The sequence below is a fragment of the Solea solea genome, chromosome 6 (genome assembly GCF_958295425.1).
Source record: "Solea solea chromosome 6, fSolSol10.1, whole genome shotgun sequence".
Taxonomy (NCBI): Eukaryota; Metazoa; Chordata; class Actinopteri; order Pleuronectiformes; family Soleidae; genus Solea; species Solea solea.
The window spans coordinates 14,975,110-14,999,984 of NC_081139.1; the positions used below are offsets into that span (position 1 = coordinate 14,975,110).

At 38.5% G+C, this 24,875-nt stretch overlaps 1 protein-coding gene across 2 annotated transcripts; it reads right to left on the reverse strand.

The window, feature by feature from the left end:
* Positions 1-236: 236 nt before the first annotated feature.
* mtmr14 (myotubularin related protein 14) lies at positions 237-22,900 on the reverse strand. Of its 2 annotated transcripts, XM_058631230.1 has the most exons (20): positions 22,069-22,900; positions 21,356-21,504; positions 20,738-20,797; positions 17,834-17,942; positions 16,963-17,038; positions 15,844-15,898; positions 15,483-15,605; positions 13,769-13,842; positions 12,138-12,208; positions 11,623-11,697; positions 11,203-11,269; positions 10,010-10,095; positions 9,495-9,571; positions 8,041-8,077; positions 7,177-7,247; positions 6,999-7,057; positions 4,082-4,208; positions 2,651-2,824; positions 1,548-1,754; positions 237-789 (listed from the first exon to the last, which is right to left on the reverse strand). In XM_058631230.1, exons 1-20 carry the CDS (start codon positions 22,204-22,206, stop codon positions 609-611), a joined length of 2,016 nt encoding a protein of 671 aa, XP_058487213.1. In that variant the 5' UTR covers positions 22,207-22,900; the 3' UTR covers positions 237-608. The 2 variants fall into 2 exon arrangements, with proteins under 2 accessions (XP_058487213.1, XP_058487214.1); XM_058631231.1 differs by lacking the exon at positions 20,738-20,797.
* Between the last annotated feature and the right edge of the window lie 1,975 nt (positions 22,901-24,875).

Sequence of the window (24,875 nt, forward strand, 5' to 3'; positions counted from 1 at the left end):
ATTACAGTTTAAACGGAGACTTGAACACATTAAGTGCTTTGTTGATCTCGCCTTCAACATCCACCTGAACTTAAGAAATTTCCTGTGCTTGGATCAGTAAAGAATAGCAGCACAAAACAAGAGTATTAAAAAAAACAAAAAACAGATCGCTTCCACTACACGGGACATCTGCGCCATCTCTCTGCAGAGACACTTTAAGGATTAAAAATGTATGAAGACATTAAGGAAGAACAGAGTAAGAAGGAATCCTTTATATATTCTGCCAGTAAAGGGTACAGACCCTGTGTTTTCAGCCATTTACTTTTCAACAGCCAGAAAGCCCTTGCACAATCCCTTCTTGATACTGTGGCTGAAAACATTTCTCTCCCTGAATGTGACAGGTGATATCAACATGGAAAAATAAAAATCCAGAGGAACGCTGGAGTAGCAGAGAAAAATATAAAATCCAGAACATGGAAAAATCCGAAAAGATTTAAAAAAATAAAATGCTTTCACCCCTGAATTGGACAGAGCTATTTGGCACTTTATTGTACTGAAGTCCAGACATGCTGAATCGATGTGGATGGATGGAAGCAGGAGGGCGGGGTCTGAAGTCACATTGAGAGGGTTCAGACGATGGCGTTAGTGCCTCGGAGGCCGACCCCACGGGCGAACTGCTCCAGCAGACCAGAGATGGCGCCGGAGGGACTCGGTGCTGACGACTTAAGGCCCACAGTGGAGCTGTAGGCTGCCAGAAAGACTTCCCGCACTGCCTCCAAACGGGCCTGACGCTCCGAGGGGAAGGGACACCTGGAGAGGAAATGGAGCGTGGAATGAGAAGACGGAAAGGAAAGGTTTAGGAAAAGGAAATCCTATTTTTGACTGGGTTATAAAATATGAATTAGCAACAAAATAAATCATAAGATGGCGGCAGGCAGTTTGGATGAAGATCACTTGGAGCACAAAGAATTCCAGAATAAAACATCACAGAGCTCACATCATCATCATCATCACCATCATCTTCACAACCAACTGTCTGCTTCTCTCTCTTCTCTCCAGATACAGATGGATAGATGTTATTTGCGTTTTCCGACTCTAAAGTGATACTAGTGGGACACTCAGTTTGGCAGTCACATGAAGTGGAAATTAATATGTATCGCCTACTGGGAGCAGAGAGGAGGAGGAGGAGGAGGAAAATTCATCTCTCTTAATTCTCCTCATCCATCATCTACTGCTCTCTACACCTCCGTGGAGAAACGGTGATCAGACTGCAAGATGACAAGGTCCATGACAGAGAAACCTTCGTTGATGACTTGTATTACATTTTCACACGTAGAGAGATGTCCTTTACATTTGCTTAATGCTGTCAGAGACGTGCACTGAGCTGATCTCCATAACATGAGTCATCTCTATTATGTTGAGAGTTCTGAGTGTTGTGAATGTCTGTGAAAACAGCATCTGAGCCTCACAGAATCTCATCACATTGTTGATCATTATTCATCCAAATATCATTTAATGATCCCTGATTGTTTTCACAACTGATATTAATAATACGCAGATATACTTACATTCTCCCACTGGGTCCTTCGTCCCTAAAGCTGAAGGGCAGAGGGGAGTCATAGGCAGCAGCAACAGCTGATAAGTTGGAGGAGGCCGAGGCCAGTTGTGGTGGGAAGTGAGCGTGGTCATGGATGCTCCCACAACCAGAAACTATCTGCCAACTGCCATACTCTGTGGAAAGGGAGGAACCTGACCTGGGGTACTCCGCTGCTAACCTGAAAGACAGGCAAGTAGAAAAAATAGTGTTACCAGGGTTACCATGGTGATGGACCTGTAGCTCCCTGAAATTGAATTGCTTTTAAGCACAGACATCAATCTTCAAACCACTTCTCTCTTCAATATTTCACAACCAGCTCCACCTGAGCAGCGAAACAAAACATCACAGCAGGGCACGAGCAGAGTAAACAAACGAGAAAGAGAAGCGGGGTAAGAGTTCAGCTGAATCAGCGTGGACCTGAGACATCTCCTGTTGCTCAGTGTAACCGGACTGCCCAGATGATTAAGCAGCAACTTTCTTGTTTAGATTTGTTTTTCTGTTCATATTATTCTAGATGCACAGTGGAACAAAAAATGTTAAATACAGTGGTGTAAATAGGCCGAGCAGTCAGCTACGGACTTTTCACAGGAGGCAGATTCATTCTCAATTTGACAATTTGCCCTCTTCAAATATTTTTTCTTTACGTTTATTTATTTTGCTCATTTAAGAAAATGTATCTATCTACATCTGCTGCGACATGAGTATGAAAAATAATCAGTCAATTTCAAAAAGTATCTCTACTCTCATATACTTCAGACACTTTTTACAATTTTTTCTTTTTAAAATTAGATTAAAGATGGAGCAAGAGATGAGTCATTATGAAATAGTATTAAATAGCAGAGGCAAAGTAACAGAAAGAAAGAAAGAAAGAAAGAAAGAAAGAAAGAAAGAAAGAAAGAAAGAAAGAAAGAGTTTCAGACCAGAGTCTCTGTTGTGTTACTCTCAATCTTCTTTTGAATAAAATGAAGACGCTGTACCTCTGGTGATCATCTAAAATGTACACTGAGCAAGTGTGTGTATAAAAACATGACAGCTAGGTTGAAGCGCCGCAGGAAGTGGCGTCAGGTCCCTCACCTCCTGCCAGGAACAGCCAACGGGCTGCTGCCAGTGCGTGTGACAGCGGGGTCTGATTGGTTGGAGGAGGAGGAGCCAGAAGACCTGGCCTCATTTAGTGGATGGGAGAGGTGTTCGTCCAGAGGGTTCTTATTCCAAACAACCATCTGAGGGGAGGAGGTGATGCCTTTTCTCCTGAGGAGAGATGTGGATGCATCATCAACAGAGGAGGAGGAGGATCTGCAACACTAACTGTTACTGATGTAAATGACTGATGATGTTGCAACTGCAAACATAATAACGGAATGAATGAAAGTAAAATATGTGACTATACTGACTCTAGTTTATTTAGGCCGACCTGGATTTACATGACAATGTTCCACTCAGCTTCTTAAAAAGGCTCATTCATTTCCCTCATTTGAATGAAATCAGCGAGGCGACTGCAAATTCATCCACTCATCATTCAGCAATGCACTGTGTTAGCCACTTTAACACTATTAACACCTAAGAAACCATTGTTCACTTGCTGTGTGTTGCAGCCATGAAAATGAATTTGTTTTAATAAAACACAGCATATATTTTGGGGTCCACATTATACTGACTATTTATATAATGTCAATATTATTTTTTATTATAATTTGATTGGTCTCTTTAAGGCAGGTGAGGTAGGCAGGTTTGATTCTTTTAAATGGTCTTTTTTTTTACATCATATTTGGATTATTTGGTTAAAGTTGATTTAATTTTGTAATGATAGATAAATTAATGAAATACATTTTAAAACAGCCACAAAGCTGTCACACCGTTTCCACAAACTATAATCATTATATTTCCAACTATATTTCATTCATTCGAATTTTACATTTATAATATTTTTATTTATATTATTATTTATTATTTTAAAATGTGATTAAAGCGGCCAGTGTTGACCTATAAAATCCACACAGATGATGATGTGTGGATGTTCCAGTTTTGATCGTCTGCAGACTTAGGTATATGGTGATTGGTGTCAGATCACCATGGCAACCATTTTAGCTCACATTTACTCTCTTGCATCTATCTGCTGTGTTGTATTACTCCGTGTATAATGGTGGAGGAGCACAATGATGATTCTTCCAACAGCAAGCATTCAATTTGCACTTGAAGTCTTCTTGTTTTGCTTTTAAACATCTGATGGTATAGAACGCTACATAACATAACTGACGGAAACCCACACATTGTGTATTTTCTTTGATATATCAGAGATGAGAAACTAGGAACATGTGAATGAATTGGACCCAGTTAGTGTAAACTATATTAAGCTTTTCCAACTTGCAATGTAAATAAATCTGCTGCCTTGAAGTTTAATATACTTGGTTACTATCAACAAGAAAAAGAATCAGGGACAACAAAACAACAAACAGTATCATTTAGTAAAGTGTGTGTGTATCTGTGGATAGTGTCTGCAATACTGACCAGCTGGAGGCCTGGGACTGGCTGGAGAACAGGTCCACAGAGTCGTTGTTGAGGCTTCCACCCACCTCCTCAGTAATGAGGGAAAACTCGCTGCTCAGACTCGTCACACTGCCACGATCCCTCGACTCTGTATCCGACCACACAGTACAGCCATGTTAGTTCAGCTCCCACATTAAATTGCTGAGTAGTAATGAACTGAGCAGTTATGTGTTCAGTCAACATGATTGAGCTGGGTGTATATTTATGTTATGACAAGTTAGGACGAAATGTATTTAAGGTTTTAACATGTATAGCCTGGTCCACTGGTTGTATGCCTACACAATTGTCAATGCTGACTTGAATTTAATGTTCACGAGGACAATGTGGCATTGTTCTTTGGTGACCCAAAGCTTATTTCAACAAAATATTGATCCTAAGACTCTTGGTATAAGACACCACTGAGTGCCATGAACAGGGGTAACAAAATCAATTCACAAGTTTTGTCATCTTGTCTTGTAAACATTATTATTCACATTTACTCATGTATAAATACAACTTTCCTATTTAAACAATAACTTAAATCCTCTTGCAATTCACATAATTAGCCCAAGTTCTGAAATTTGAAACTGACATTTTTATAAACGTCAGAACTCATGGAGTTTACATTCCTACAGTTTCCAATCAGGTCATGCAAAAGCTACTCTAATTGGCATTATCATTTTGGCCACCCACATCTAAGTAGTTAATCTGTAAGTGTAAATAAGGATTTCCTCAAACAGCACATTCACAGAATGACATTTTACATTTTTACATTGCATAATTTTATTATTTCTGCTGTTATTGGCTTTCTTCTCACTGTGTTGCTAAAAAATAGTCCTGTGTTTGTAATAATTAATAAAAAATACTAATGGACTGATGCAAAAATACTACTACAAAGACAGACAACTTGAACTTTTTCCCCAGCTGAGAAAAAACTTCCATCAAATGTTATCTTCATCAAATGATGAACACCAAATAATCCTCCATTACTACCATATTAAAGTGTTACATAAAAGAGTTCAAGAGAAGCCATTTATACCTGTGAAACTGAAAGGGTGTTACATAAACCCATATATTAACAAGTAATCCTCAAGACTATACTGAAGGTTTACTGCCTACAGACACGAAGGCTGGTGACGCAAGATGTTTTGCATACCTTGAAACATTTCAAAAGGCATGAGAGCAGCTGTGTTATCGCCCAGAGTCTCACTGCTTTGTCTCTGCACTGATACAGAGCGCTCGCAGCACTCACAACCTTTGTTATTCATCATTGCATCAGACAAGAAACAAGAGGCGGGAGCTCATCACACACCCACAAGTACGTCAACAAAGAAAATAAATAACTCAACCCTGGGTTGGATAATGTAAATAATGACAAATTTAACATTCTTCCTACACAAGTTTTAGACTTATCTAACATCAAATGCAAGGAGGTCAGGAGGAAAACACGGGGTATGTGTAATACAACCCAAGTGATTGATTTCCTTTAAAAGATGCAACTAGGGCTGCAACAAATATTCGATGAATCGATTATTAAAACTATTTTGATAATCGATCAATCAGTTTGATTGTTTTTCAATAACTGAAACCAGCTTTCTGACTAAATGTTAATATTTTCTGGTTTCTTTGCTCCCTATAACAAAGAACAAAAGAAATAATTAAAACTGAATTTTGGTTTGTAAACGAAACAAGACATTCGTAAGCATCATCATTTCCAGGTTTGGGAAACACAGGTCAACTTCTTTCAATCGATTAAAATAATAATAAACTTTATCTGTATAGCACTTAACAAATGCTTGGCAGTGCTTAGCAGACGAATCAAATATTAAGTCTTGCCTGGTAAGGCAAAGAATATATGCAGACCAACAGTTCACACAATGAGCAAGAACAAGGCAACAGTAAAGAGAAATTATGAAAATAATTGTTAGTTGCAGCCCTCGATGCAACACACAACTTCTATGCCCCAAGCAGTTCAGAGTGTATTACTGATTGGTCACTGTTGTAGCAAGAAGCTGGGGTTGTGCCGTAATCAGCATCCCTGCTGAGAAAAGCATCCCCTAAAGAACCATCATCTCTGGAAGAGCAAAATCGTCTGCTGCTGTCCCACTCCTGAACCCTACTCTACTATCAGCATCAGTCCTGTAACCACGGTACACTCAAAGGAATTTGATGTTTGGACAAACATAAACATAACTTTTATTTACAATGGTTATCATATTTAGGTCATTGTGTAGCGTGTAATTAGGTAGACTGATTCAGAAGTGTGATGTTAAAAAGGCAGTAAATATGTAGGCTATTCCACTCTTTTCACAGAGTGAGACGGTGGAGCCGTGTGTGTGTTGTCAGACTGGAATGAATGACGAGCAACACATTATTATGGGCCTGTTCACACAGGATATCCATCAAAACAAATCCACATGCTGTTTCACGGCATAGATGAGAAAAAAATATTAGCTCATGTTTGGAAAATCAACATTACCTTTTATTTATGTTACGTTTACTAATGAGTTTATGATATATGTTGACGTTTTTCGTATATTGTTTGGAGTCAACTGTCTAATGGATAACTAACTAGATGAACTAACTAGACTGAGTGGAAAAAACAGGCAATCGGGGTGAATGTGGCTTTTCAAAAAAGAACAACTACATTCTTTTCTCCACCTCAACCATTTCTCTCTATTTATACATTAAACTGAATTTTTGTTAAGAACTGAAAATAAAACATTTTAAGAAGAAAAAAACTCTTTACAATATGTGACAACATCAGGTACAAAGCAGTGCTGACATCACGGTTAAACTACGGCATACATGAATAAATTCTGTATTAAATGAGCTGCACCCATCAAAGGTCTGTCAGAGAGGCCATGTACAGACTCCGTTATGAGACGCACTGACTTACTTAACTGGCAGAGATCTTCCACAGTTAAATCACTGTCTTTGAAGTGGGAATTCTTCCTTCTGTAGGGAAAAAGAATATATGATGAAGTAACATCGGATGGATCAAAAGAAGGTAGATAAGACAGGATGCCGTATATGACACAAAGGGAGTGGAAAGAAAGAAAATGGAGGGTACACACCTCTGTTTCCTAACAGCAGAGAACTTCTCTGAGACAATGTGCTTCAAAAAATTGAAGCAAAAGAAGAAAATCTGCAGGAGGAAGAAGATGTAAAGCATGAACTCTGTCTCACTTAGCTGTGAAGGGCAAGTGAAGTCAGAGAGGAACACACTGCAGCTGCAGCTTAAACTAAATAAGATGACATGTTGCTGTTCTCTCCTGACACACTCTGCTTCTTCTCTGATACATGACTCCCTCTGTGAGGGAAAGAGAAATGTTGGTCTAAAATAAACCCTGCTTCACAAGAAATTACAGCTTCTTTCCAAATTAAGTGCAGTGGTCTGCATGGCAACAGGAGGCCCCCTGCAATATCTGATTTTTTATTTTACATTCTCATGTACTGATCTCCATACTAGCAGCAACATTCAGAATCACCTGCTGTTCTGTCTGCAAAGAAAGAGCACAATTCATTTTGAATGACTTGAAGCTAAATTGCACAGTATTTAGTGTGCAAAGCTTTGATCTTCTTTCTGAAGATTATGTTGCCCATGATAAAACAGGCAAGCAGCGTGGAAATATAAAAAAAAAAGTTAAACTTAATCATGTATTTTATGCTGTATTAATGGACAACACAATCATTTGTAAGGATCATTCTTAGTTAAGTCCAACATGCAAGACCAGACGTGTGATAAACTACATGTCTTTGGATTTCACCAGGCTTTATGACGTTAAAAATTAACTAATAAAATAACTGTGTGCTTCGTCATGTCTTCACAGGTGCAGATCCATTTGCTTCATCATTGTTAAAAATATTTTTATCATTTCAAGTGAAAGTTCTATCATCATAGAAAGAAACAGATAAACATGAGTTGGAGATAAACTCACCTCCTCCCCTTTGGAGAGTCGATCTGGCAGCATGTGACTGGAATCAGAAACAGAGAAATAAATAAATTACATACCGCAGCTGCTATGCATTTTAGTCTAGAAACTATACAACCAAGTCTTTTGTTGTCTATGCTCACATGCATTTTGCAATTTCTTTTTTAACATGAATTGAAATTCCTACAACTGGCAGGTTTTTAAAATTTTAACTTTTAATGAAACTAAATGTGACAGCTGAATACTGAAAACAGTCCCTGAGAAATGACTGACAGGTCTGTGCTACTGATGAGAAACAAGCCGTTGTTTCTCCTATTTAAATTTTCGAATGCAATATTTCACTGTTGTGGAACATTAGTAACATTTTATCCACATTTTTATCCACAGCACTGGTGGAGAAATGAGTACAAATAAGATCAGATGATTCCCTGAAGGAATGTTGTTTTCTCTACTTCATCCAACTCATTCCTTGTTCTCACTCTTAATTCAATATCTAATTTCAATAAGCTTTATTGGTACAACATTCATGCGTGGCGCCAAAGCACAACTACAACATTAAAAACAATAAAAGAATCTCATCAACAGCACAGAAAAGGTTCTATGGAATAGACTCATGAAATAAAGGTAATATACAGCAGTATTAAACATTAATAAATAAACAAATGGAGATATGGCACACGTAAAAAAATTAAAGGATTTGGCAGCTAACACGGTGAGTCAGGCTACATCCACACTGCTGCATTTTCACTTCAAAACAGTTTACAAGCTAAAACAATCTATGTCTGAATTATCATGTCAATACATCTCGAAACGTACAGTGCTTCACAAATTTATGAGACCACCACCCAAAGCCACAGCTGCCCTAAATAAACAGTATCATAACAATCAAAATCATTTTGAATGTTTCTGTTATGGTTAATATTTTTAATGCTAAGATATAATTGTTATTGTTATCCATGAATTTTCTATTAACTGTTTCACAAAAAAGCTAAATAAATATTATTATTTCTTGATTAAGATGTCAAATTATAGTTATTTACTTGCATTTCTGAACATAAACATTTGTTTTGGATGTTGAATATTTATGCTTGGTTAATTTCTCAGAGAAGCCCAGTGAGCCGGCTCAAATTTGGATATAAAAAGGTGAATTCAGTTTGTTATTTGCCAAATAAATACTTGTTTTAATCAAGTTTTTGAAAGACTTCTAAAATATTCATGTTTTTATGACAGGTGGTCTAATAAATTTGGGAAGCATACTGGTTCACTTCACCTGCTGGGGTAAACAGGAAGCAGATTATCTCAGTGCAGTCGTTTGCCTAGTTTTCACAAACATTACTAACAATAACTAACACAGTGCATCTAAAACAAGATGACATTTGCAAATGCACTAATGAAATATTTATGCCATCTCATGCAGCTCATGCGAGTCATGAAATTAGGAGGATTATCATTATTTTTACCCGAAGAGGAACCAGTCGTATGCGATGGTCAGATACAGAATCTCAGCTGGCTCCAGGCTGGCATGCACCGCACCATCCTGAAGCAAGACATGAAAAAAGTGAGTAAAAAAACATTTGCACCAGAGTCTAATTATCATGACATGTCATGTAGCTCTACACAACCAAACTTCATTTCCCATTCTGTATGAAAAGCACTGCACAAGTGCAGCGTGTGATTATTTGCGAGCTTTGAGTATGCACGCCACGTCTTGAGAAAAAGGCTGCACACTTAGGGCATGGGAGTTCTATTTTTAATAAATGTGGTGAATACAGAAGAGGCTAATTAAAGCACATGTTTGAAATATAATGAATGAGAAGAGTGGGGGCCAAGGCTGATGGGATTACTAAAGTCACTAATGAATGTTGGAAGAGCCAAATGAGTTTCCAGGTGACCATTTGTCATGAGGACACGCACCGGGGGAGACGAGAGGAGATTAAAACAAAGTTAAAGGAGGAGAAGAAGAAGAAGAACATACTGCCCACAGGGAGAGCCTGAGGAGGGAAACGAACAGAGGAGTCCGGTCCCAGCCTGATATGCAGTGCACCAGGAGGCCACTCTCATCTGGAATGACACACAACACCTACATCATTTCTAAAGAATCATACATGCGTTATGAAAAGATTTCAAAGCACTTCATTAAAAATGCCATTATAACACTGGGTATATCCTTCCTTTGCCCACAAACAGCCGCAGTTCAATAAACTGTATATAAAAATAGACTCCATGTGTGGAAAGTCAGGCCAATATGGAAGCGCCTGAAACTTGCTAAGTTAAAGACGTCAGTTTACGTCAGCCCATATGTAACATCAACGATTATTTCCCTGAGTTCATGATTTCAATCACCAGCTTCAGGTGTCCTCCACCCATGGTCCTCATGCTCTTGGTGAGCACCACCCATCTGTTCTTCGCCAGCTTCACCCTCTCTTCCAAGTATGGTATCTTGTGATCTCAAAGACCAAGATAAACTGGGAGTCTTTAAAATTGCAGTTAACTGCCATGTTCACAGTTCATGTTGATGGTTGATGTCACGGAGGGTTTCATCTTGCACAGTTTTTCTGCCGTCACATGGCTGCACTACATCATTTATCATCAGGTGCACATTCATACTGCCAATCTCCTGTTCCTGTGTGTCAACCAGACACAGTGTACAGATGCTTGAGTCACTCACCACAAATCTACATTAACATGCATGAATGAATGAATGAATGAATGAATGAATGAATGAATTAATTAATTAATTAATTAATTAATTAATCAATCAAGTTTAAAAACTAAGACAAAAACTGAAAATTAGATGATGTAACTGGGAAGTCAGAAGTGCAAAATTCTCAATTCTCAACAAGATAAATATTCAGTGCGATGGAGGTAAATAAACCATTACCACAGTTTTTCTTTGATATATGCATTTTGTTAGCTGACCAATTACATCACTCATGCGATCAAGCTTTTTTTTTTACTCTTTGTTGACTCAAAGGTTCAGTTCATAATTGCCATGACCACCAATCTGATGAGGTTTCAATTTCAACAAACACTAATAGCTGGGCAGGATTGTACTAAAAAATGTCTGCACACCAGAAAAACTAATTCCTGTGAAGTCTGTCTGCAATGACTGTACATGTGCTAATGGAAGTGTTAAAATCCTATACCCACAACACAAACAGCACCTACCATCACTGTTGATGATGTGGAGTAGCAGCTTCAGGTAGTTTTGGGTCTGCTCCACCAGGTCCCATGACTGATCAACACAAACACAAACACACAGCAGTGAAAAGTGAGGCAAATCAACCAATTTAAATATGTGTGTTGATTATAGCAGCAGACATTTAAAGTATTTCCAGACATTCATTGTATCCAGCTCAAAGTAGTATTTTTTGATTTTAGGTAAAGTCACTGTGACTGGGTTTCCATAATGTCTGGCTTTACAACATAAGTCACTGTGAATGTGAATGTCAGTATTAGACTGCTGCTATATTATATGTACTGTGTATGAACTGTGGTATAAGTGCTTCTGAATAACAACTAGAGCAATTTGCAGGTTAAACAACAGATGGCACTAATACGCCACAAATAATAAGAAGAGGTAGTAACCTGGTATTGGGCCCAGTCAATATTCAAGTTCTGAGTAAAGCACACAGGGATTGTCAAGGGAGCGTCCACATAATCCTGTCAAAGAACACAGTGTCATCAGATTAACACAGAGACAAACTGTCAATCATCCATCACTTATATTCTTAGATACTTCCGACTAATAATAATTCAAAAAGCTAAATAAATAATAATAATAACAAAAGAGGATGACGGTGCAAAAGTGTCTTTCTCTCAAAGATCACTTGATTTACATGATGCTGAAAGTTATTATTGAACTACTGATCAATAACGCCAAAAGAATGTCTACTGTACATTCAGTAGAACCACTTTCAGGATACTTGAGTTCATATTTCTTCCATTTAGACTAATCTTAATTACAGTAAGTTCTCCTCCACATCCGCCTGGATGACCACTGACCACTGACCACTACTTATCTGTGATAAGCTGATTATTGTTTAGCAGGACTGAGTGGATAATAGAAATTGCATCAGTACTTCCACATAAGCTCACTGTACCTGATTCCAGTTGAACACCAGACCTTCGGCTGTGTAGTCTCTGTCTTTGTAGTCCTTAAAAAACTCACACCCTGAACAAAGACAATGTGAAGGTTAACAATTAGAGCTGAAACAATTCATCGATGAATCGATTATTAAATTAATCGACAACTATATTGATAATCGATTAATCGGTTCAAAGCTTTTTTCATGATTAAAATGAGATTTCCGATTGTTTAAGCTTCTTAAATGTGAGTATTTTCTGCATTTCTTTGCTCTGAATAACAAATACATCATTAAAAATGAATCATTTTGGTTTGTGGACAAAACAAGACATTTGAGAACATCATCATTTCCAGGTTTGACGAACACCAATCAACATTTTTTAAGGTTTTCTGATATTTTATGGACCGAACGATCAATCGAGAAAATAATCGACAGATTAATCGATTATGAAAATAAGACAACAATTATCATTAAACATCAAACTCCAAACTAACGTCTCAAAATAACAAAGAGGAGAATACTTTACACCAACATATTGAGGTTAGATTTCATTTCAGCAGTTTTCTGAGACAGAGGAGAATATTATCGCAGTTACATTAAATTGTATGATGATAGTGGTGGATGCATAGTGTTGCAACTGTTTTAGTTGTTTTTGGTGATCTGTAAATACAAATGTGTTTAAACACTTTGCATGATTTTAAATGTAAGAAATTAAATGTAAGAGCTCATTCTAAGCTGGGCATTTTGTAAATTTAATAAAAAACAGTATTTTTTTTGTTTGTTTGTTGCAGGGTTTTTTTCTTTTTTTTTTAATGAGGATAACCTAATAACCTCTCTGATGAAAACAAAAATGGTATTGTACAGTTCTTCTTTTGTCTTCCTGAGCCGCAGGAGATCACATGGTTGTAATGTCACAACACTTAAGTCACTGCCGAGAGACCGAGAGAAAAGCCAAAACAACCAGCAGAAGGTTTTCTTTTTCCCTTTCCTCAACCATATTCTGAATGTCTGAGAACTATATCAGTTAGTAGTTTTAACTTATTATTTGGGTTTTCTCTGATTATACAGACCAAAGAAATTTAGTTTTACTGTAACCAAGTGTAAATAGCTGCACCTGGATCCAAAACAACGGATAAGTGGTGTGGACAGATGGAATATATAAATAATGGGACATGTCACTTCATAAAAACAGACTCTCATTACTCTCTGCTATGTCACACTTATTCCAATCCACAGTTTTTCACCAAGATCTTTATGATGGGAGAGTTTGGCATCTGTGTTATGTCTTTTTAAAAAAATCCCAAAGTTACTCAGTGGGGTTAAGGTCTGGTCTGGCCTCTGTGGTGGACAATCCATGAATGAAAATGATGACGCCTGCTCCCTTGACCAGTCTTTCACAAATTGAGCCTGCAGAATACCTATATTGTCATCTTGGAATATGCCTAAAACAATGGTCAAGCTGGTTAGACCTGACCAACTGAAGCAACCGCAGATCAAAACACTGACCCCACAGCAAAATAAAAAAAGAGGATGTGGGTTTTTGTTAGCAGCCCGCCAGTGTATATATGTACACATACAGACAGACTGACCATCATGTAGCTGGTGTAGTAAAAAAAACAAAAAATTAATCCGTTGTGGCTAATTACCTGGATAAGGCACAGAGAGCAAGGTGAAGTCTGCATAGCGTTGGGCCTTGTCTGCCTTCTCAGAGGATGTCACACTGCACGGACAGTAAGACACAGCATTAGTTAACATTTTGGCACATATCCAGAATGACACAAAAAGCTCATTTGCCTGCATGTTTTAATTATATACAGCAGTTTGGAATAAACCTGGGTTTCTGCAAAAGCAAGTTATAACGTGAGATCTGATCTCATAAACAATTCTATTTTTGATAATTAGTATTATGCGTATCAAACCCACATTCTGTACTCTTGGATTTAATAACAGGTCATTTAGCAGCAGTGACCTGAAAAAACAAGCTCTCCCAGTAGCAGCGGATCAGACGTGTCCAACAACCAGGAGGAATTTATGACCACGCTTCTGCAGCTTCACTTGTAAACACACTGATAAAGTCAGGACTTCGGTTTACACTCATTCAGAGCTGTTCAGGACAAAAGGCAGCAAAGCTTGAAACCATGATGCTCCCTCCTCTGCACTTTGTATTGGATGATGTTTTCATGTTGGTATGCAGTGAACAGTTTACACCATATATAGCACTGCATGTGCTTCCCAAACAGTTCAAGCCAAATTTAATCTGTCCACAAGATTTCCAGGAAGTGTTGTGGAGTGTCACCCTTCTCTTTGGCAAAACTCTGACCGCGGCGTTGCTTTGAAATCCTGCCTTGAATTACATGCACCATCCATCTGTGTCTATGTGCGGTTCTTTTCTAGCTCACTCATCTGTTCTGTGCTTTTACAGTCGTCTTCGCTGGACAATAATTTATCTCTACAAGATGACTGAAATCGCTCTTTTGCAGTTTGTACTGTATTTATAACTCCCAACCTGCTTCAGCTGATGTCATTAACCAGGGGTCTAACTTAATTACTCTCATCGACACTGTGAATGTTTAAATTGTTCATTCTATTCTATTATTTTCTATTTATGTAGATTTGAATGTAACAAATTTATTCAGATTATGCTCATTTTGAAAACTCAAAAGACCTGGGTTGACCAGGGCTGGGCACTTATTCAACAACAATAATTAAAGTAATATTTTATACCTTAAGCACAATAAAACGAGAGATCAATACAGATAAAGTTTAGAATAACTGTTTTGATAATTGATTCATGACAGTTTGAGGTTTATTTTATAATGATCAAACTTTTGCACCATTTATGACCAAACAACTCATCAATAATCAAGAAAATAATCAACAGAGTAATACATATTAAATTAACTGTTTGTTAAAGCCCTAATATGAATCGCCGCAGCAGAATAACTGCTCTACTGACATCATATTTCATATTGTGGCTTTCCATAATTCGTTTGTCTTATCATGTCACATACTCTTATTTAATCTATCATGGATTTTCAGTCAAAAAAAAGAATCTGTATGCAAGTAATTGCCCATAATAGGTCCTGCAACATCTGTACCACGTGTAATCTTACAACTGCTACCAGCATCCACAGTTAATAAGCCCTCAACATAGACAGTATGGTATTATAAGCAGGCCTGAGGCTTCGTGTTATTTAAAATGGCACACTGCACACAAAACCTCTCCTAACTCAGTTGAAGGCAAAAGCTGCAGAAATCTGCAGAGTCAGTGGTCAAATGCCTTCCATGTGGCCTCTTTCTACAAATTCCACCGCAAACAGTGACCTAAATAACAACCGGAATGTGAATGCTGTTCCTTACTTTAGGCCAAACTTAACCTTCTTGTTCTCCACCATCAGGTCGCAGATGTAGCGAACCGAGAGGTAACGCAGCAGCTTAATGTCGTGGCCTCGAACCTTGTCAAAGAGCTGCGAGTCCCCATTCCTGAGGACACAGAGGAGGACAGTGTGTATATGTGTCTTCATTTAGAAGTGGCAGAAACTTGTTTTTTTTAGTCGATGTCTCACTTTTAAAAACGGATAAGAAATCAGTTTTCAAACACCTCCGCTGAGAACATTCACTGATTTCTTTAATATCATCACAAGTAATGAGTGTCACACTCCCAGATAAACTGGTGTCTGGTGCTCACAAGACAGTAATCTTGTTAAAGTGATCTGATTACCTGACAGCATTTTCATCCTCTAGAACCTCCTCTGATTCTGTGTCATCATTGCCCCCTACAAAGCACACAAAACGATCACAAACATGACCATCACATTTTCGGACATGAAAACATGTTACAAGTTAAAAACAAAATATACATGACGGACTAATGTGATTTAGTTCATGTATAAAGTATTTTTGGAATGACAATCATGTACTGTACATAATTTTATGAAAACAGAAACACACACCACAGCCTAATTGTAGTTTCATGATTTCAATTAGAGCTACAACCAACGATTATTTTCATAATTGATTAATCTGTCAATTATTTTCTCAATTAATCGTCCATAAAATATCAGAAAACCTTAAAAAATGTGGACCAGGAAATGATGGTCTTCTTAAATGTCTTGTTTGTCCACAAACAAAAATTTACTTTTAATGATTTCTTTGTTATCCAGAGCAAAGAAATGAAGAAAATACTCACATTTAAGACGCAGAAATCTTGTTTTATTCATAAAAAAAGCTTCAAACTGATTTACCGATTATCAAAACAGTTGTCGATTAATTTAGTAATGGATTAATAATCGATTAATTGTTTCAGCTCTAATCTCAATTATTTTCGGGGGCATAAATTTGGCACAACATGGAACACATTTTAATAATCTGGCCAGTTCCTACATGCATTTTTTATGACGAACACTTTTCAAAGAAAAACAAGATTAATGACTACACCACAATGTCCCAAAATGACTGGAAAAATGCAGGTTCTCCCTTTTGGAACTTCAAAATAAATCATTAGCAGTGTACGTACGCAAGTCACACATAATATATAAACAATTTTCCACTTTCATCCAGATAATGGAAAATCACCAGGATAATCTCATTATGCTAACTTCTTAAAATGTGTACTCTCATCTGCGCATGGGAACATCATGTCCGAGATGGAAAAATGTTGACATCTGTTGCATCTATTACAGGTCACACGAAACTCAAAAATAAAAGAATTAATACACCCCCATGGAAAATAAGTGAGCCACAACTTCCCCTCAAGTTGTGACTGAAGTTGCTAAATTTACACGTACGTGTGTGTGTGTGTGTGTGTGTGTGTGTGTGTGGTGGGGGGGGGGGGGGGTACCTGAAAAGATGTAGTTGTAACCCGTGCGTCCGTACAGTTCCCCCCAGCCCGCCAGAGTGGACGACCGGCAAATATGCTGCAGTGAGGAAGAGATCAGAGTCAGACGGTGGTGTTTTACTGCCCATACCATCAAACAGTAATTCATTCTTTGCCACCTGTCCAGCCACATTGAGAAAGGAGAAGTGTGGTGGCTATAGGTGTCTGGTGGAGGTGTTTCTCATTTGAGCTAAGTTTAGCGGTGGTTACAGTGGGTTTCAGTTCTTTATTTGAGTACAGTCTTATAACATCATGCAAATCGGAGTTACAAAAGTTACTCGTTAAAGTTAAGATTCTATGTTCAATTCTTGTTTTCTAAAGTAGAGAGACAGTAGAGATGACATCTATGGAAAAGATGGAGTGACCAAAATAGAACGGAAAATTAATCTGCCATTAAATGTATTATATCACTTCATACAAAATGAGGGAAGGTGTCAAATAAAGTATACAAGTAACTAAGAATAAAGATAGCATAAATTAAAACATCACAATTTTTACAAAATGCCAAAGAAGTGCAGGATAGTTTTCACTACTGTTCACCCCTTTCCTGCAGACAGCTTTGGTCAGTTACCTAACATTCACGTTATTCTTATTCATTTGATTATTTTATTCCGTAATATAAAACAGAGAATGGAGGTGAAAAGAAAAAGGAAAAAAATCCTCACTTCCTGTCCAGGGCTTCTATAGCTTTGTTGTGTTTAGTCTGAGCTGAAGTGTTTAACATACTAGTTAATAGGTGTATCTGGAAAATGTCTTTTAATACCACAAATTAAAGTTAAATGTAAGTGATAACCCCTAAGAGGAGAGTGCAGAGTATACAGTTTTGGAGCAATACCTTGCCGTTGTAGAGGATGACGGGGCAGACAAACCGCCCTCTGCAGCGAGCCACCTTACTCCGGTTCACAAGGTCTTGCAGCTTACTGATCTGTACTGTGCTCTCAAACCTGGACACAAAAACCACATCATCATCGTCCATTAGACGGCCTATTAAAATCTAATTTAGAATGTTACAGGGACAATTTAATCACAAAGCACTTGATATCATTTAGTGTTAACCGGTAATTACACACTGTAGCAACAACTGAAAGAGCACTGCCCCAAAAATAAACAAACTGTACTTTTCTTCTTACGTAGGTTATAGTTAAGTTGGATAATTAAACCTCAGCCACAACTCCGACTGACTCACACTCACTTCAGTAATTATATAAATGATTGGACTGTTTATTTCACTGCCACTTATTTCCCAAGAACACTCATATATTATCATATAAAGCAGTGATTCTCAAACGGCCCCCTAGTTGGCTGTGATGATACTGCAGGTGGGCCGTGAAAGGTAATTAAAAATAAATAAATACGTTTTAATTGTCAGTCAGTCAGCATACAGCCCTAATACTTCAGTATTTGCACTCAAAGTTAATTTGGTAAATTGTTATTTATGTTGATGAATAATTCTGCATTTAAGTGAAACTTTTCAAATAAGACATGGAGCGCAGCTGTAATAACCACATGCAGGTGATAAAAGACATGCAAGTTCAGCAATAAAGTGAAGTGGACTGATTACTAATATGAATTGAACTTTCTACTCCATGTTCACATGAAAACAATAACATATATGGGAATTATGATCCTAGTCTGTTGTGTTGATCAGAATCATGATTCAAGATTTGTGTGAGGACCTCAGAGGATTTTCAGATTTCAAAGTGAGCCCCAGCACTCTTAAGGTTGGGAATGGCTGATATGAAGAGTTAAATAAGTTAAATAATACACTTTTAAGTAATCAACACTTAACTGACAAACCGATCTAGAAGCTTTAGTTCCTGAAATGTGTAAAAAGCGTCTGGTTATGTTTTATCTTGCAGTTATGAAAGCTGCAAGTAAAAGCACACACGTTTCTTTTTCAATTCAATTCAATTTCAATTATCCACCATTGAAAATTCTCCTCTCATGGCAGAGCAATAAAGCCAAAAATATGTTTACGTTGTAAATGTCTCTGTGATATTATGTCACAGAGGAAAACAATTGTGCTCCAGGTGTTGAACCTCTGTTTTATTGATATTTAAGAATATATTATGATATTGCAATATATATTCTGGTACTGATTTATCACCGAGCCCTTAATCCAGGTAGCATGTTTGATTGCTTGTGGGAAACATCTAGAGATTGGCAGCAGTCATAAGTGCAAGTTGCAGACACAGGCCCAGGCAACCAGCTGAGAGGATTTTCACCACAAGGATTTCCTTATCGCTGAAATTCTACTCTCTTTTAATTTAACTATAATAATAATGATAATAATAATAATAATAATAATAATAATAATAAACTGTATTTAAATAACAAAAGTGCTTAACAGTCCAATCAAGCCTAATCAAATAATACAAGCCATTTGCCTGGTAAGGCAAGGAAAAAAAGAGAAGCCCAACTGTTCACAAAGACAAAAAAAAAACTCCTGTGGTAGAACCAGACTCAAAAGCTGTTTTTCCACCGAGCAGAGCAGTTTGGTACAGTATGGTAAGTTTGTTTTTGCATTTCTATAAGGAAGACTAGCAAAATAACTTGCCCCAACCGTTCCATTCTCTGGCACCCTTCCCTTGTGGTACCAGAGTAAAATGGTATGGTACGGTCAGCGTAGCTCCACCCATGACAGTCAGCTGATCGGTCCACAGAAAAGCGTCACTCCTTTGCAATTGGTGTGAATATCCTTATGTAAGTAGAGCCAAACGCCTGCAGTCTATTCTGATACAAAGCTTGACGTCTTGTTGAGACAAACTGCTACAACCGGGCAGGAAAAAAATAGCTGCTGAATGTCCTTCATTTTTGTCTGTTGTGTTGTGTTCGATGTCATTGTCCATTGTTGGTGCACCATGTACAGGGCCGTCAGGCTAGGGGTGTGAGATATTGATGAAAATCAATATCCCGATATTTTTGGGGATTTTGCCGATAACGATAATTTGCGAAATTTTGTAATCCTTAAAAATGTGTTTGCAAAAGCATCAAAAGGCCTGTTGTATCAGCTTGCTCTTGTTAATAGCAAATTAGATGTTAATGATACTATTGACCAAAAAAACACTTGTTCATGAAAAACAGGTCTATTGCACAACGACCAACAAAAACTATCCTGAGAGCATTTTAAACTGACACTTCCCCCTTAAGTAAACAATATTCATCATATTTGAACTACAAGGCATTTACAAGAGAATGTGGATACACATTTAACTGCTGCCAAAGTTTGAGGGTGTGTTTTCTTGTCTGTACCTTAGCTGGCCGATCGTGGTCGAACGCTGACTGCCGATTATATTCTTCATATTCTGTGCAGTGGTTAATTCACAGAGGGTTCAAACAAATTCTTTTGAGTGACATCAGTGTTTTCTAAGCAAAACCACCTCCATGCAAGTGAGGACGATCCACGTTTAGCTATTAAATCTAACGACGTCGATTCCGAGGCTGGTAGAGTTTGGGTTTTGTCTCCTGGCGCTGTTTAAATTCCCGGCTCATGTTTAAATTCAGCCATACATGCAGCAACATTAGCTTGGTTTGTTGTTGTGAAGACACGGCATGTGTTCTCAATGCGCATGCGCCGCAGTCTATCCTATGAGGCTTGATCATGCAGTGAATGTGTGGCCTCTCAAAAAGGCATGTTTTGATTGGTTCTTGCAAAATGATTTCGACATACTAGATTTTGTAATTTCACACGATATATATCGCACACCCCTACTTCAGGCACTGCCCACACCCTGCTTACCAGGAAAAGGTACTGTTCTCAGTCAAAACGCAAGCCTGACCCATGGCTTTACATTCCAAACTGTACCGTAGTGTATCAAACCGAACCATACCATGATGGAAATACAGCAAAAGATGACAGAAAGGGATTAACAAGGAGAGATGAGAGACAGGGAGACAAATCAATCATCAAATAATACAAAAAATATGTTAATATACAAGGAAAGAAGGGAACAGCTCTTCAATAGATGAAGCAAGATTTAAGTTTTATCATAATATTGATTTGTCAGCCAACAGTGTAAGTGAATACTCATTGTGAATCCTTTTGCTACAGAACATCTTCCTTTTACAGCACTCGACAGGACATTAGTGTATATGTATTTACCATCAGTAGAGACATGGATTTACTGAGTCAATGCTCTGAAAAAAAACATATCATGTGACAGATCTGTCACTTCACCCCTCTGCTCAGTGGATGTAACACAGAGGTCAGAGATGGAGGCTGATCTTTGCTCCCTACACCAAAGTAAGGTGAGTATGATTAAAGGAGCAAAAAAACAAATAACAAGTAATAGGTAACTGAGTGGAGTGGACTTTGTATCAGAAAATGATTTGACAGCCAGAGTGGGAGAGAGATTACCTGTCACTCTCAGTGTCTGCACATTCATACTCCAGGAAAACAATCTGCCGTGGGTAATGGCCACACACTTCTCCATTGGCGTTATGGATGACACTGTACTTGTAATCTCTAGCAAACAACTCCAGACAACGCTTCTCAATCACCTCCACCTGAGGAAAGACAATAACAAATATTATGTCAGCAGTTATCTTGACGATTGAGCAACAGCACATACTTTGAAAGCATAATTCAACATAATCTCATTAACTACAGTTCAAAAGGTAAATAAGAGTAGGAGTTTAGTTCCTACACTAACTGCAGACAAGACAATCAAGGCAGAACCAAATAGTTCATGTGACACATAAAGTTTAATGTGTTAATCGTTAATCTGTGTCGGTCTTGTTACTACCAAAAGCTTTAAAATATCATAACGGCTAAGACATTTCAAACAAAAGAGTATGTTTCATTGTCTCTTTCGATCAAGTAAAACTAGGTTCTATGCAGGTTAAAAGTGCATGAAGGGCTGATGAGACTGGACATAATTTTCAATGTTTTGACTGGTGTTGTGTTTTTCTGGAAGGTGTGTGATCAATGTAGGGCCCCCCAGATCCATTTTGCCCTGGAGCCCTGCAAAGATGCATGCAACACACCTGTCTATATGAAAACATTGTGACATTGGATCATGTGATGTTTAATAACAGATTGTTAACATAAAGTAATGAGTCAAATCTTACCTGGGGAGTGACTTCCTTTGCTCTGTACTGCATCTTGGAAAACAAATCTATCAAATCCGCTATTTCCTCGCTCCTTCTGACCGACAGCCCCGGCCCAGTGAATCCACTGGCCGGGGAGCAAGAGGATGAGGCCATCATAGCGCCTCGACCCGCGGTGGCCTCTAGCCGAACTCGACCTCCTTCAAACACCGCAGAGCCTTGACCTGTGGATCGGGAAGACCGACCAGGCCATCCCTTCCCAGGCAGCTTCTTCCTGACTGCCCGCTTGAGGGGGCCGGAGCCGGGGGCTCTTCCTGAATTCAGGGCACCGGCGAGCTGCAGCACTCTCCACACAGAAGCCGTTAGCCAGCTCGCACAGCCAGCCTCTCACACCGCGGCGGCGGCTGCTGCTGCTGCTGCTACTACTGAGTTAGCACGGCGAGCAAACACACTACTCCAGCGTTCCACCGCGGCGTTGTTCGTATCCACTGACCCAGAACCTTCAAGGGTTAACCCGACACAGTTTCAGACTATTTTAGTCCTCCACCACATCACTACTGTGGGAATGCGGAGTTCGGCTTTCCTCCTGACACCAGCTCACCGACCTCCAGTCAGCTGTGGTCAGGAAAGCTCCAGGATCTTTCCCGGCCTGCTCACGTTTTCTCAATGTCACGTCTTCATGTCGCATTGGTGGCCACGGCCACGGCAGTGAAGGATTCAAAATAATGCATAGGCTTTAGTCCCGACGCTGCACCACCTTACACGGGAGTGTGTGTTGGAAGAGGCGGAGAGCCCCGACAGTAGACAGCTGTGTTGCAATCCAGGCTGCGAGTACAGCAGGCAGTAAACAGGAAGTGAACCAGCACCACGTGACAGCTCCAGCCGTTCCCATTTAAATGACGTCAGAACGAGGTCACGATGTTTTGAAATGTTGGCTGAGCATTCGACCTGTAGTTAGAAGCAAATCTGGATGATGATCCCTCGCTTATTATCAATAAGGTGAAGGAAGCATCCTTAGCTTAGCTTATTCACAAATATTATCCCGACAATCAATATATGATTAAAAAAAAAAAAAAAGGATGATAACTTAGTCATAGGAATCAGGCAGCAGGGTTCATACAATCTGCATACGTATAATAAGTTAGTGTTAGATTTCCCAGTACAGATTTCCTCACAAAACAAATTAAATTTCAACTTTTCCCCCCCTTTATTCGTATATCAAACGGTTTACAGGATATTTATATACACCATAGTTAATCATACTTATTTAAATATAAAAATACAAATATTCACCAAATTAAAAATACTTTTTGCCCCTGAGCAAAGCACCCAAAGTGCTGGCCACTGATCTTGTGTGCCTGGCTTGTGTGTGTTCACTACTGGTGTGTACTAAGGATGGGTTGAATGCAGAGGTTAAATTCTCTATCACTGATTGGTCATCCATCCATCTCCTACCACTCTATCCTCCACATGAGGGTCACAGGGGGCGCTGGTGCCAATCCCAGCTGACATAGGGCTGGACAGGTCGCCAGTCCACCACAGGGCCACAAAGAGACAAACAACCACCCACTCTTACACCCACACCTATGGTCAATTCAATTTAGAGTGTCTGTGGGAGGAAACCGGAGAATGTGGTGAAAACCCACGCACACATGGGGAGAACATGCAAACTATCACTGATTGGTGTGCGTGTGTACAAAAATGGCTCATTCTAATTTAGGAATCAGACCCAAATCAAAACACCAATTCTTAGTTTCTGTCCTACGTGAAAAAAGAAAAGAAGACAAAAAATTGCAGCCAAGTCAAAACTAGAACTAAAGAAAGTGTTTCAGTTTCACACAGCATCAAAACACTGCCCGATCACACAAGGTTAACACGGTTTTGTTTTATTTTTAGATCCTCCAATCACTGCCAAAATAAAATATTTTTTCCTTCAGCCACAGCCTACTTCCAGAGAAAATTTCAACCAAATCTGTCCTTAACATTTCGTGTCATGGTCCTCACAAACAGACATAATGGTAACCTTCCTGGCTGAGGTAATTATTATATAAACGTACCTTCACCAAGAAGCTAAATGTCAGTCAGTGTACTATAATTAAAGCATAATGGCTAAAACATGTTTGAGTGGTCAAAGTGACATTTGCAGCCAAAACTGGATCATCTTTGAATTCAAAGTTATTATTTGTGTCAAATTTGTGAAGTTTCAATCAAGTAATTCCTGCGATGTTGTGTTCACAAGACCACAGATATAATACAAGGTGACAGTGGCCATAAACTCTAACCTTTAAAAGCAATGAATTTAAATCTCCTAATAATTATTGAGTCCAAGTGATAACTAATATGTTGCTTTCACAAAGGTAAAGTTACATTGACCTTTTGACTGCTCTTCGAGAGGCAAAACATGTTTTTGAGGTAACGGTGATCTTGACCTTTGACCACATCACAATTGCATCACTTTCATCTTTGTGTCCAAGTGAACATTTGTGCCAAATTCGAAAGGATTGCTACAAGATGTTCACAAGAACAGGTTTTAAAGACAATTATAAACATGTAAGCAAAACAGGACAACCCAGATTTTCATAGTGGTCTAAACAATAAATACAGTGTCATTAAAATAAACACTCAAGCCACAAATTTTAATGTATCATCTTACATAGTATAGAAACATGAATATCCATATACCACCAGTACAATGGTTTATTTAAATAAATGTATATATTACTGTTATAAACACACAGTGTCATTTGGGGGCGCTCTTGTGCAGATTCCCTAGTACAATTTTTGAAGACACCTCAACGCTAAATGTATTTTGTTGGTTGTGATGTCCT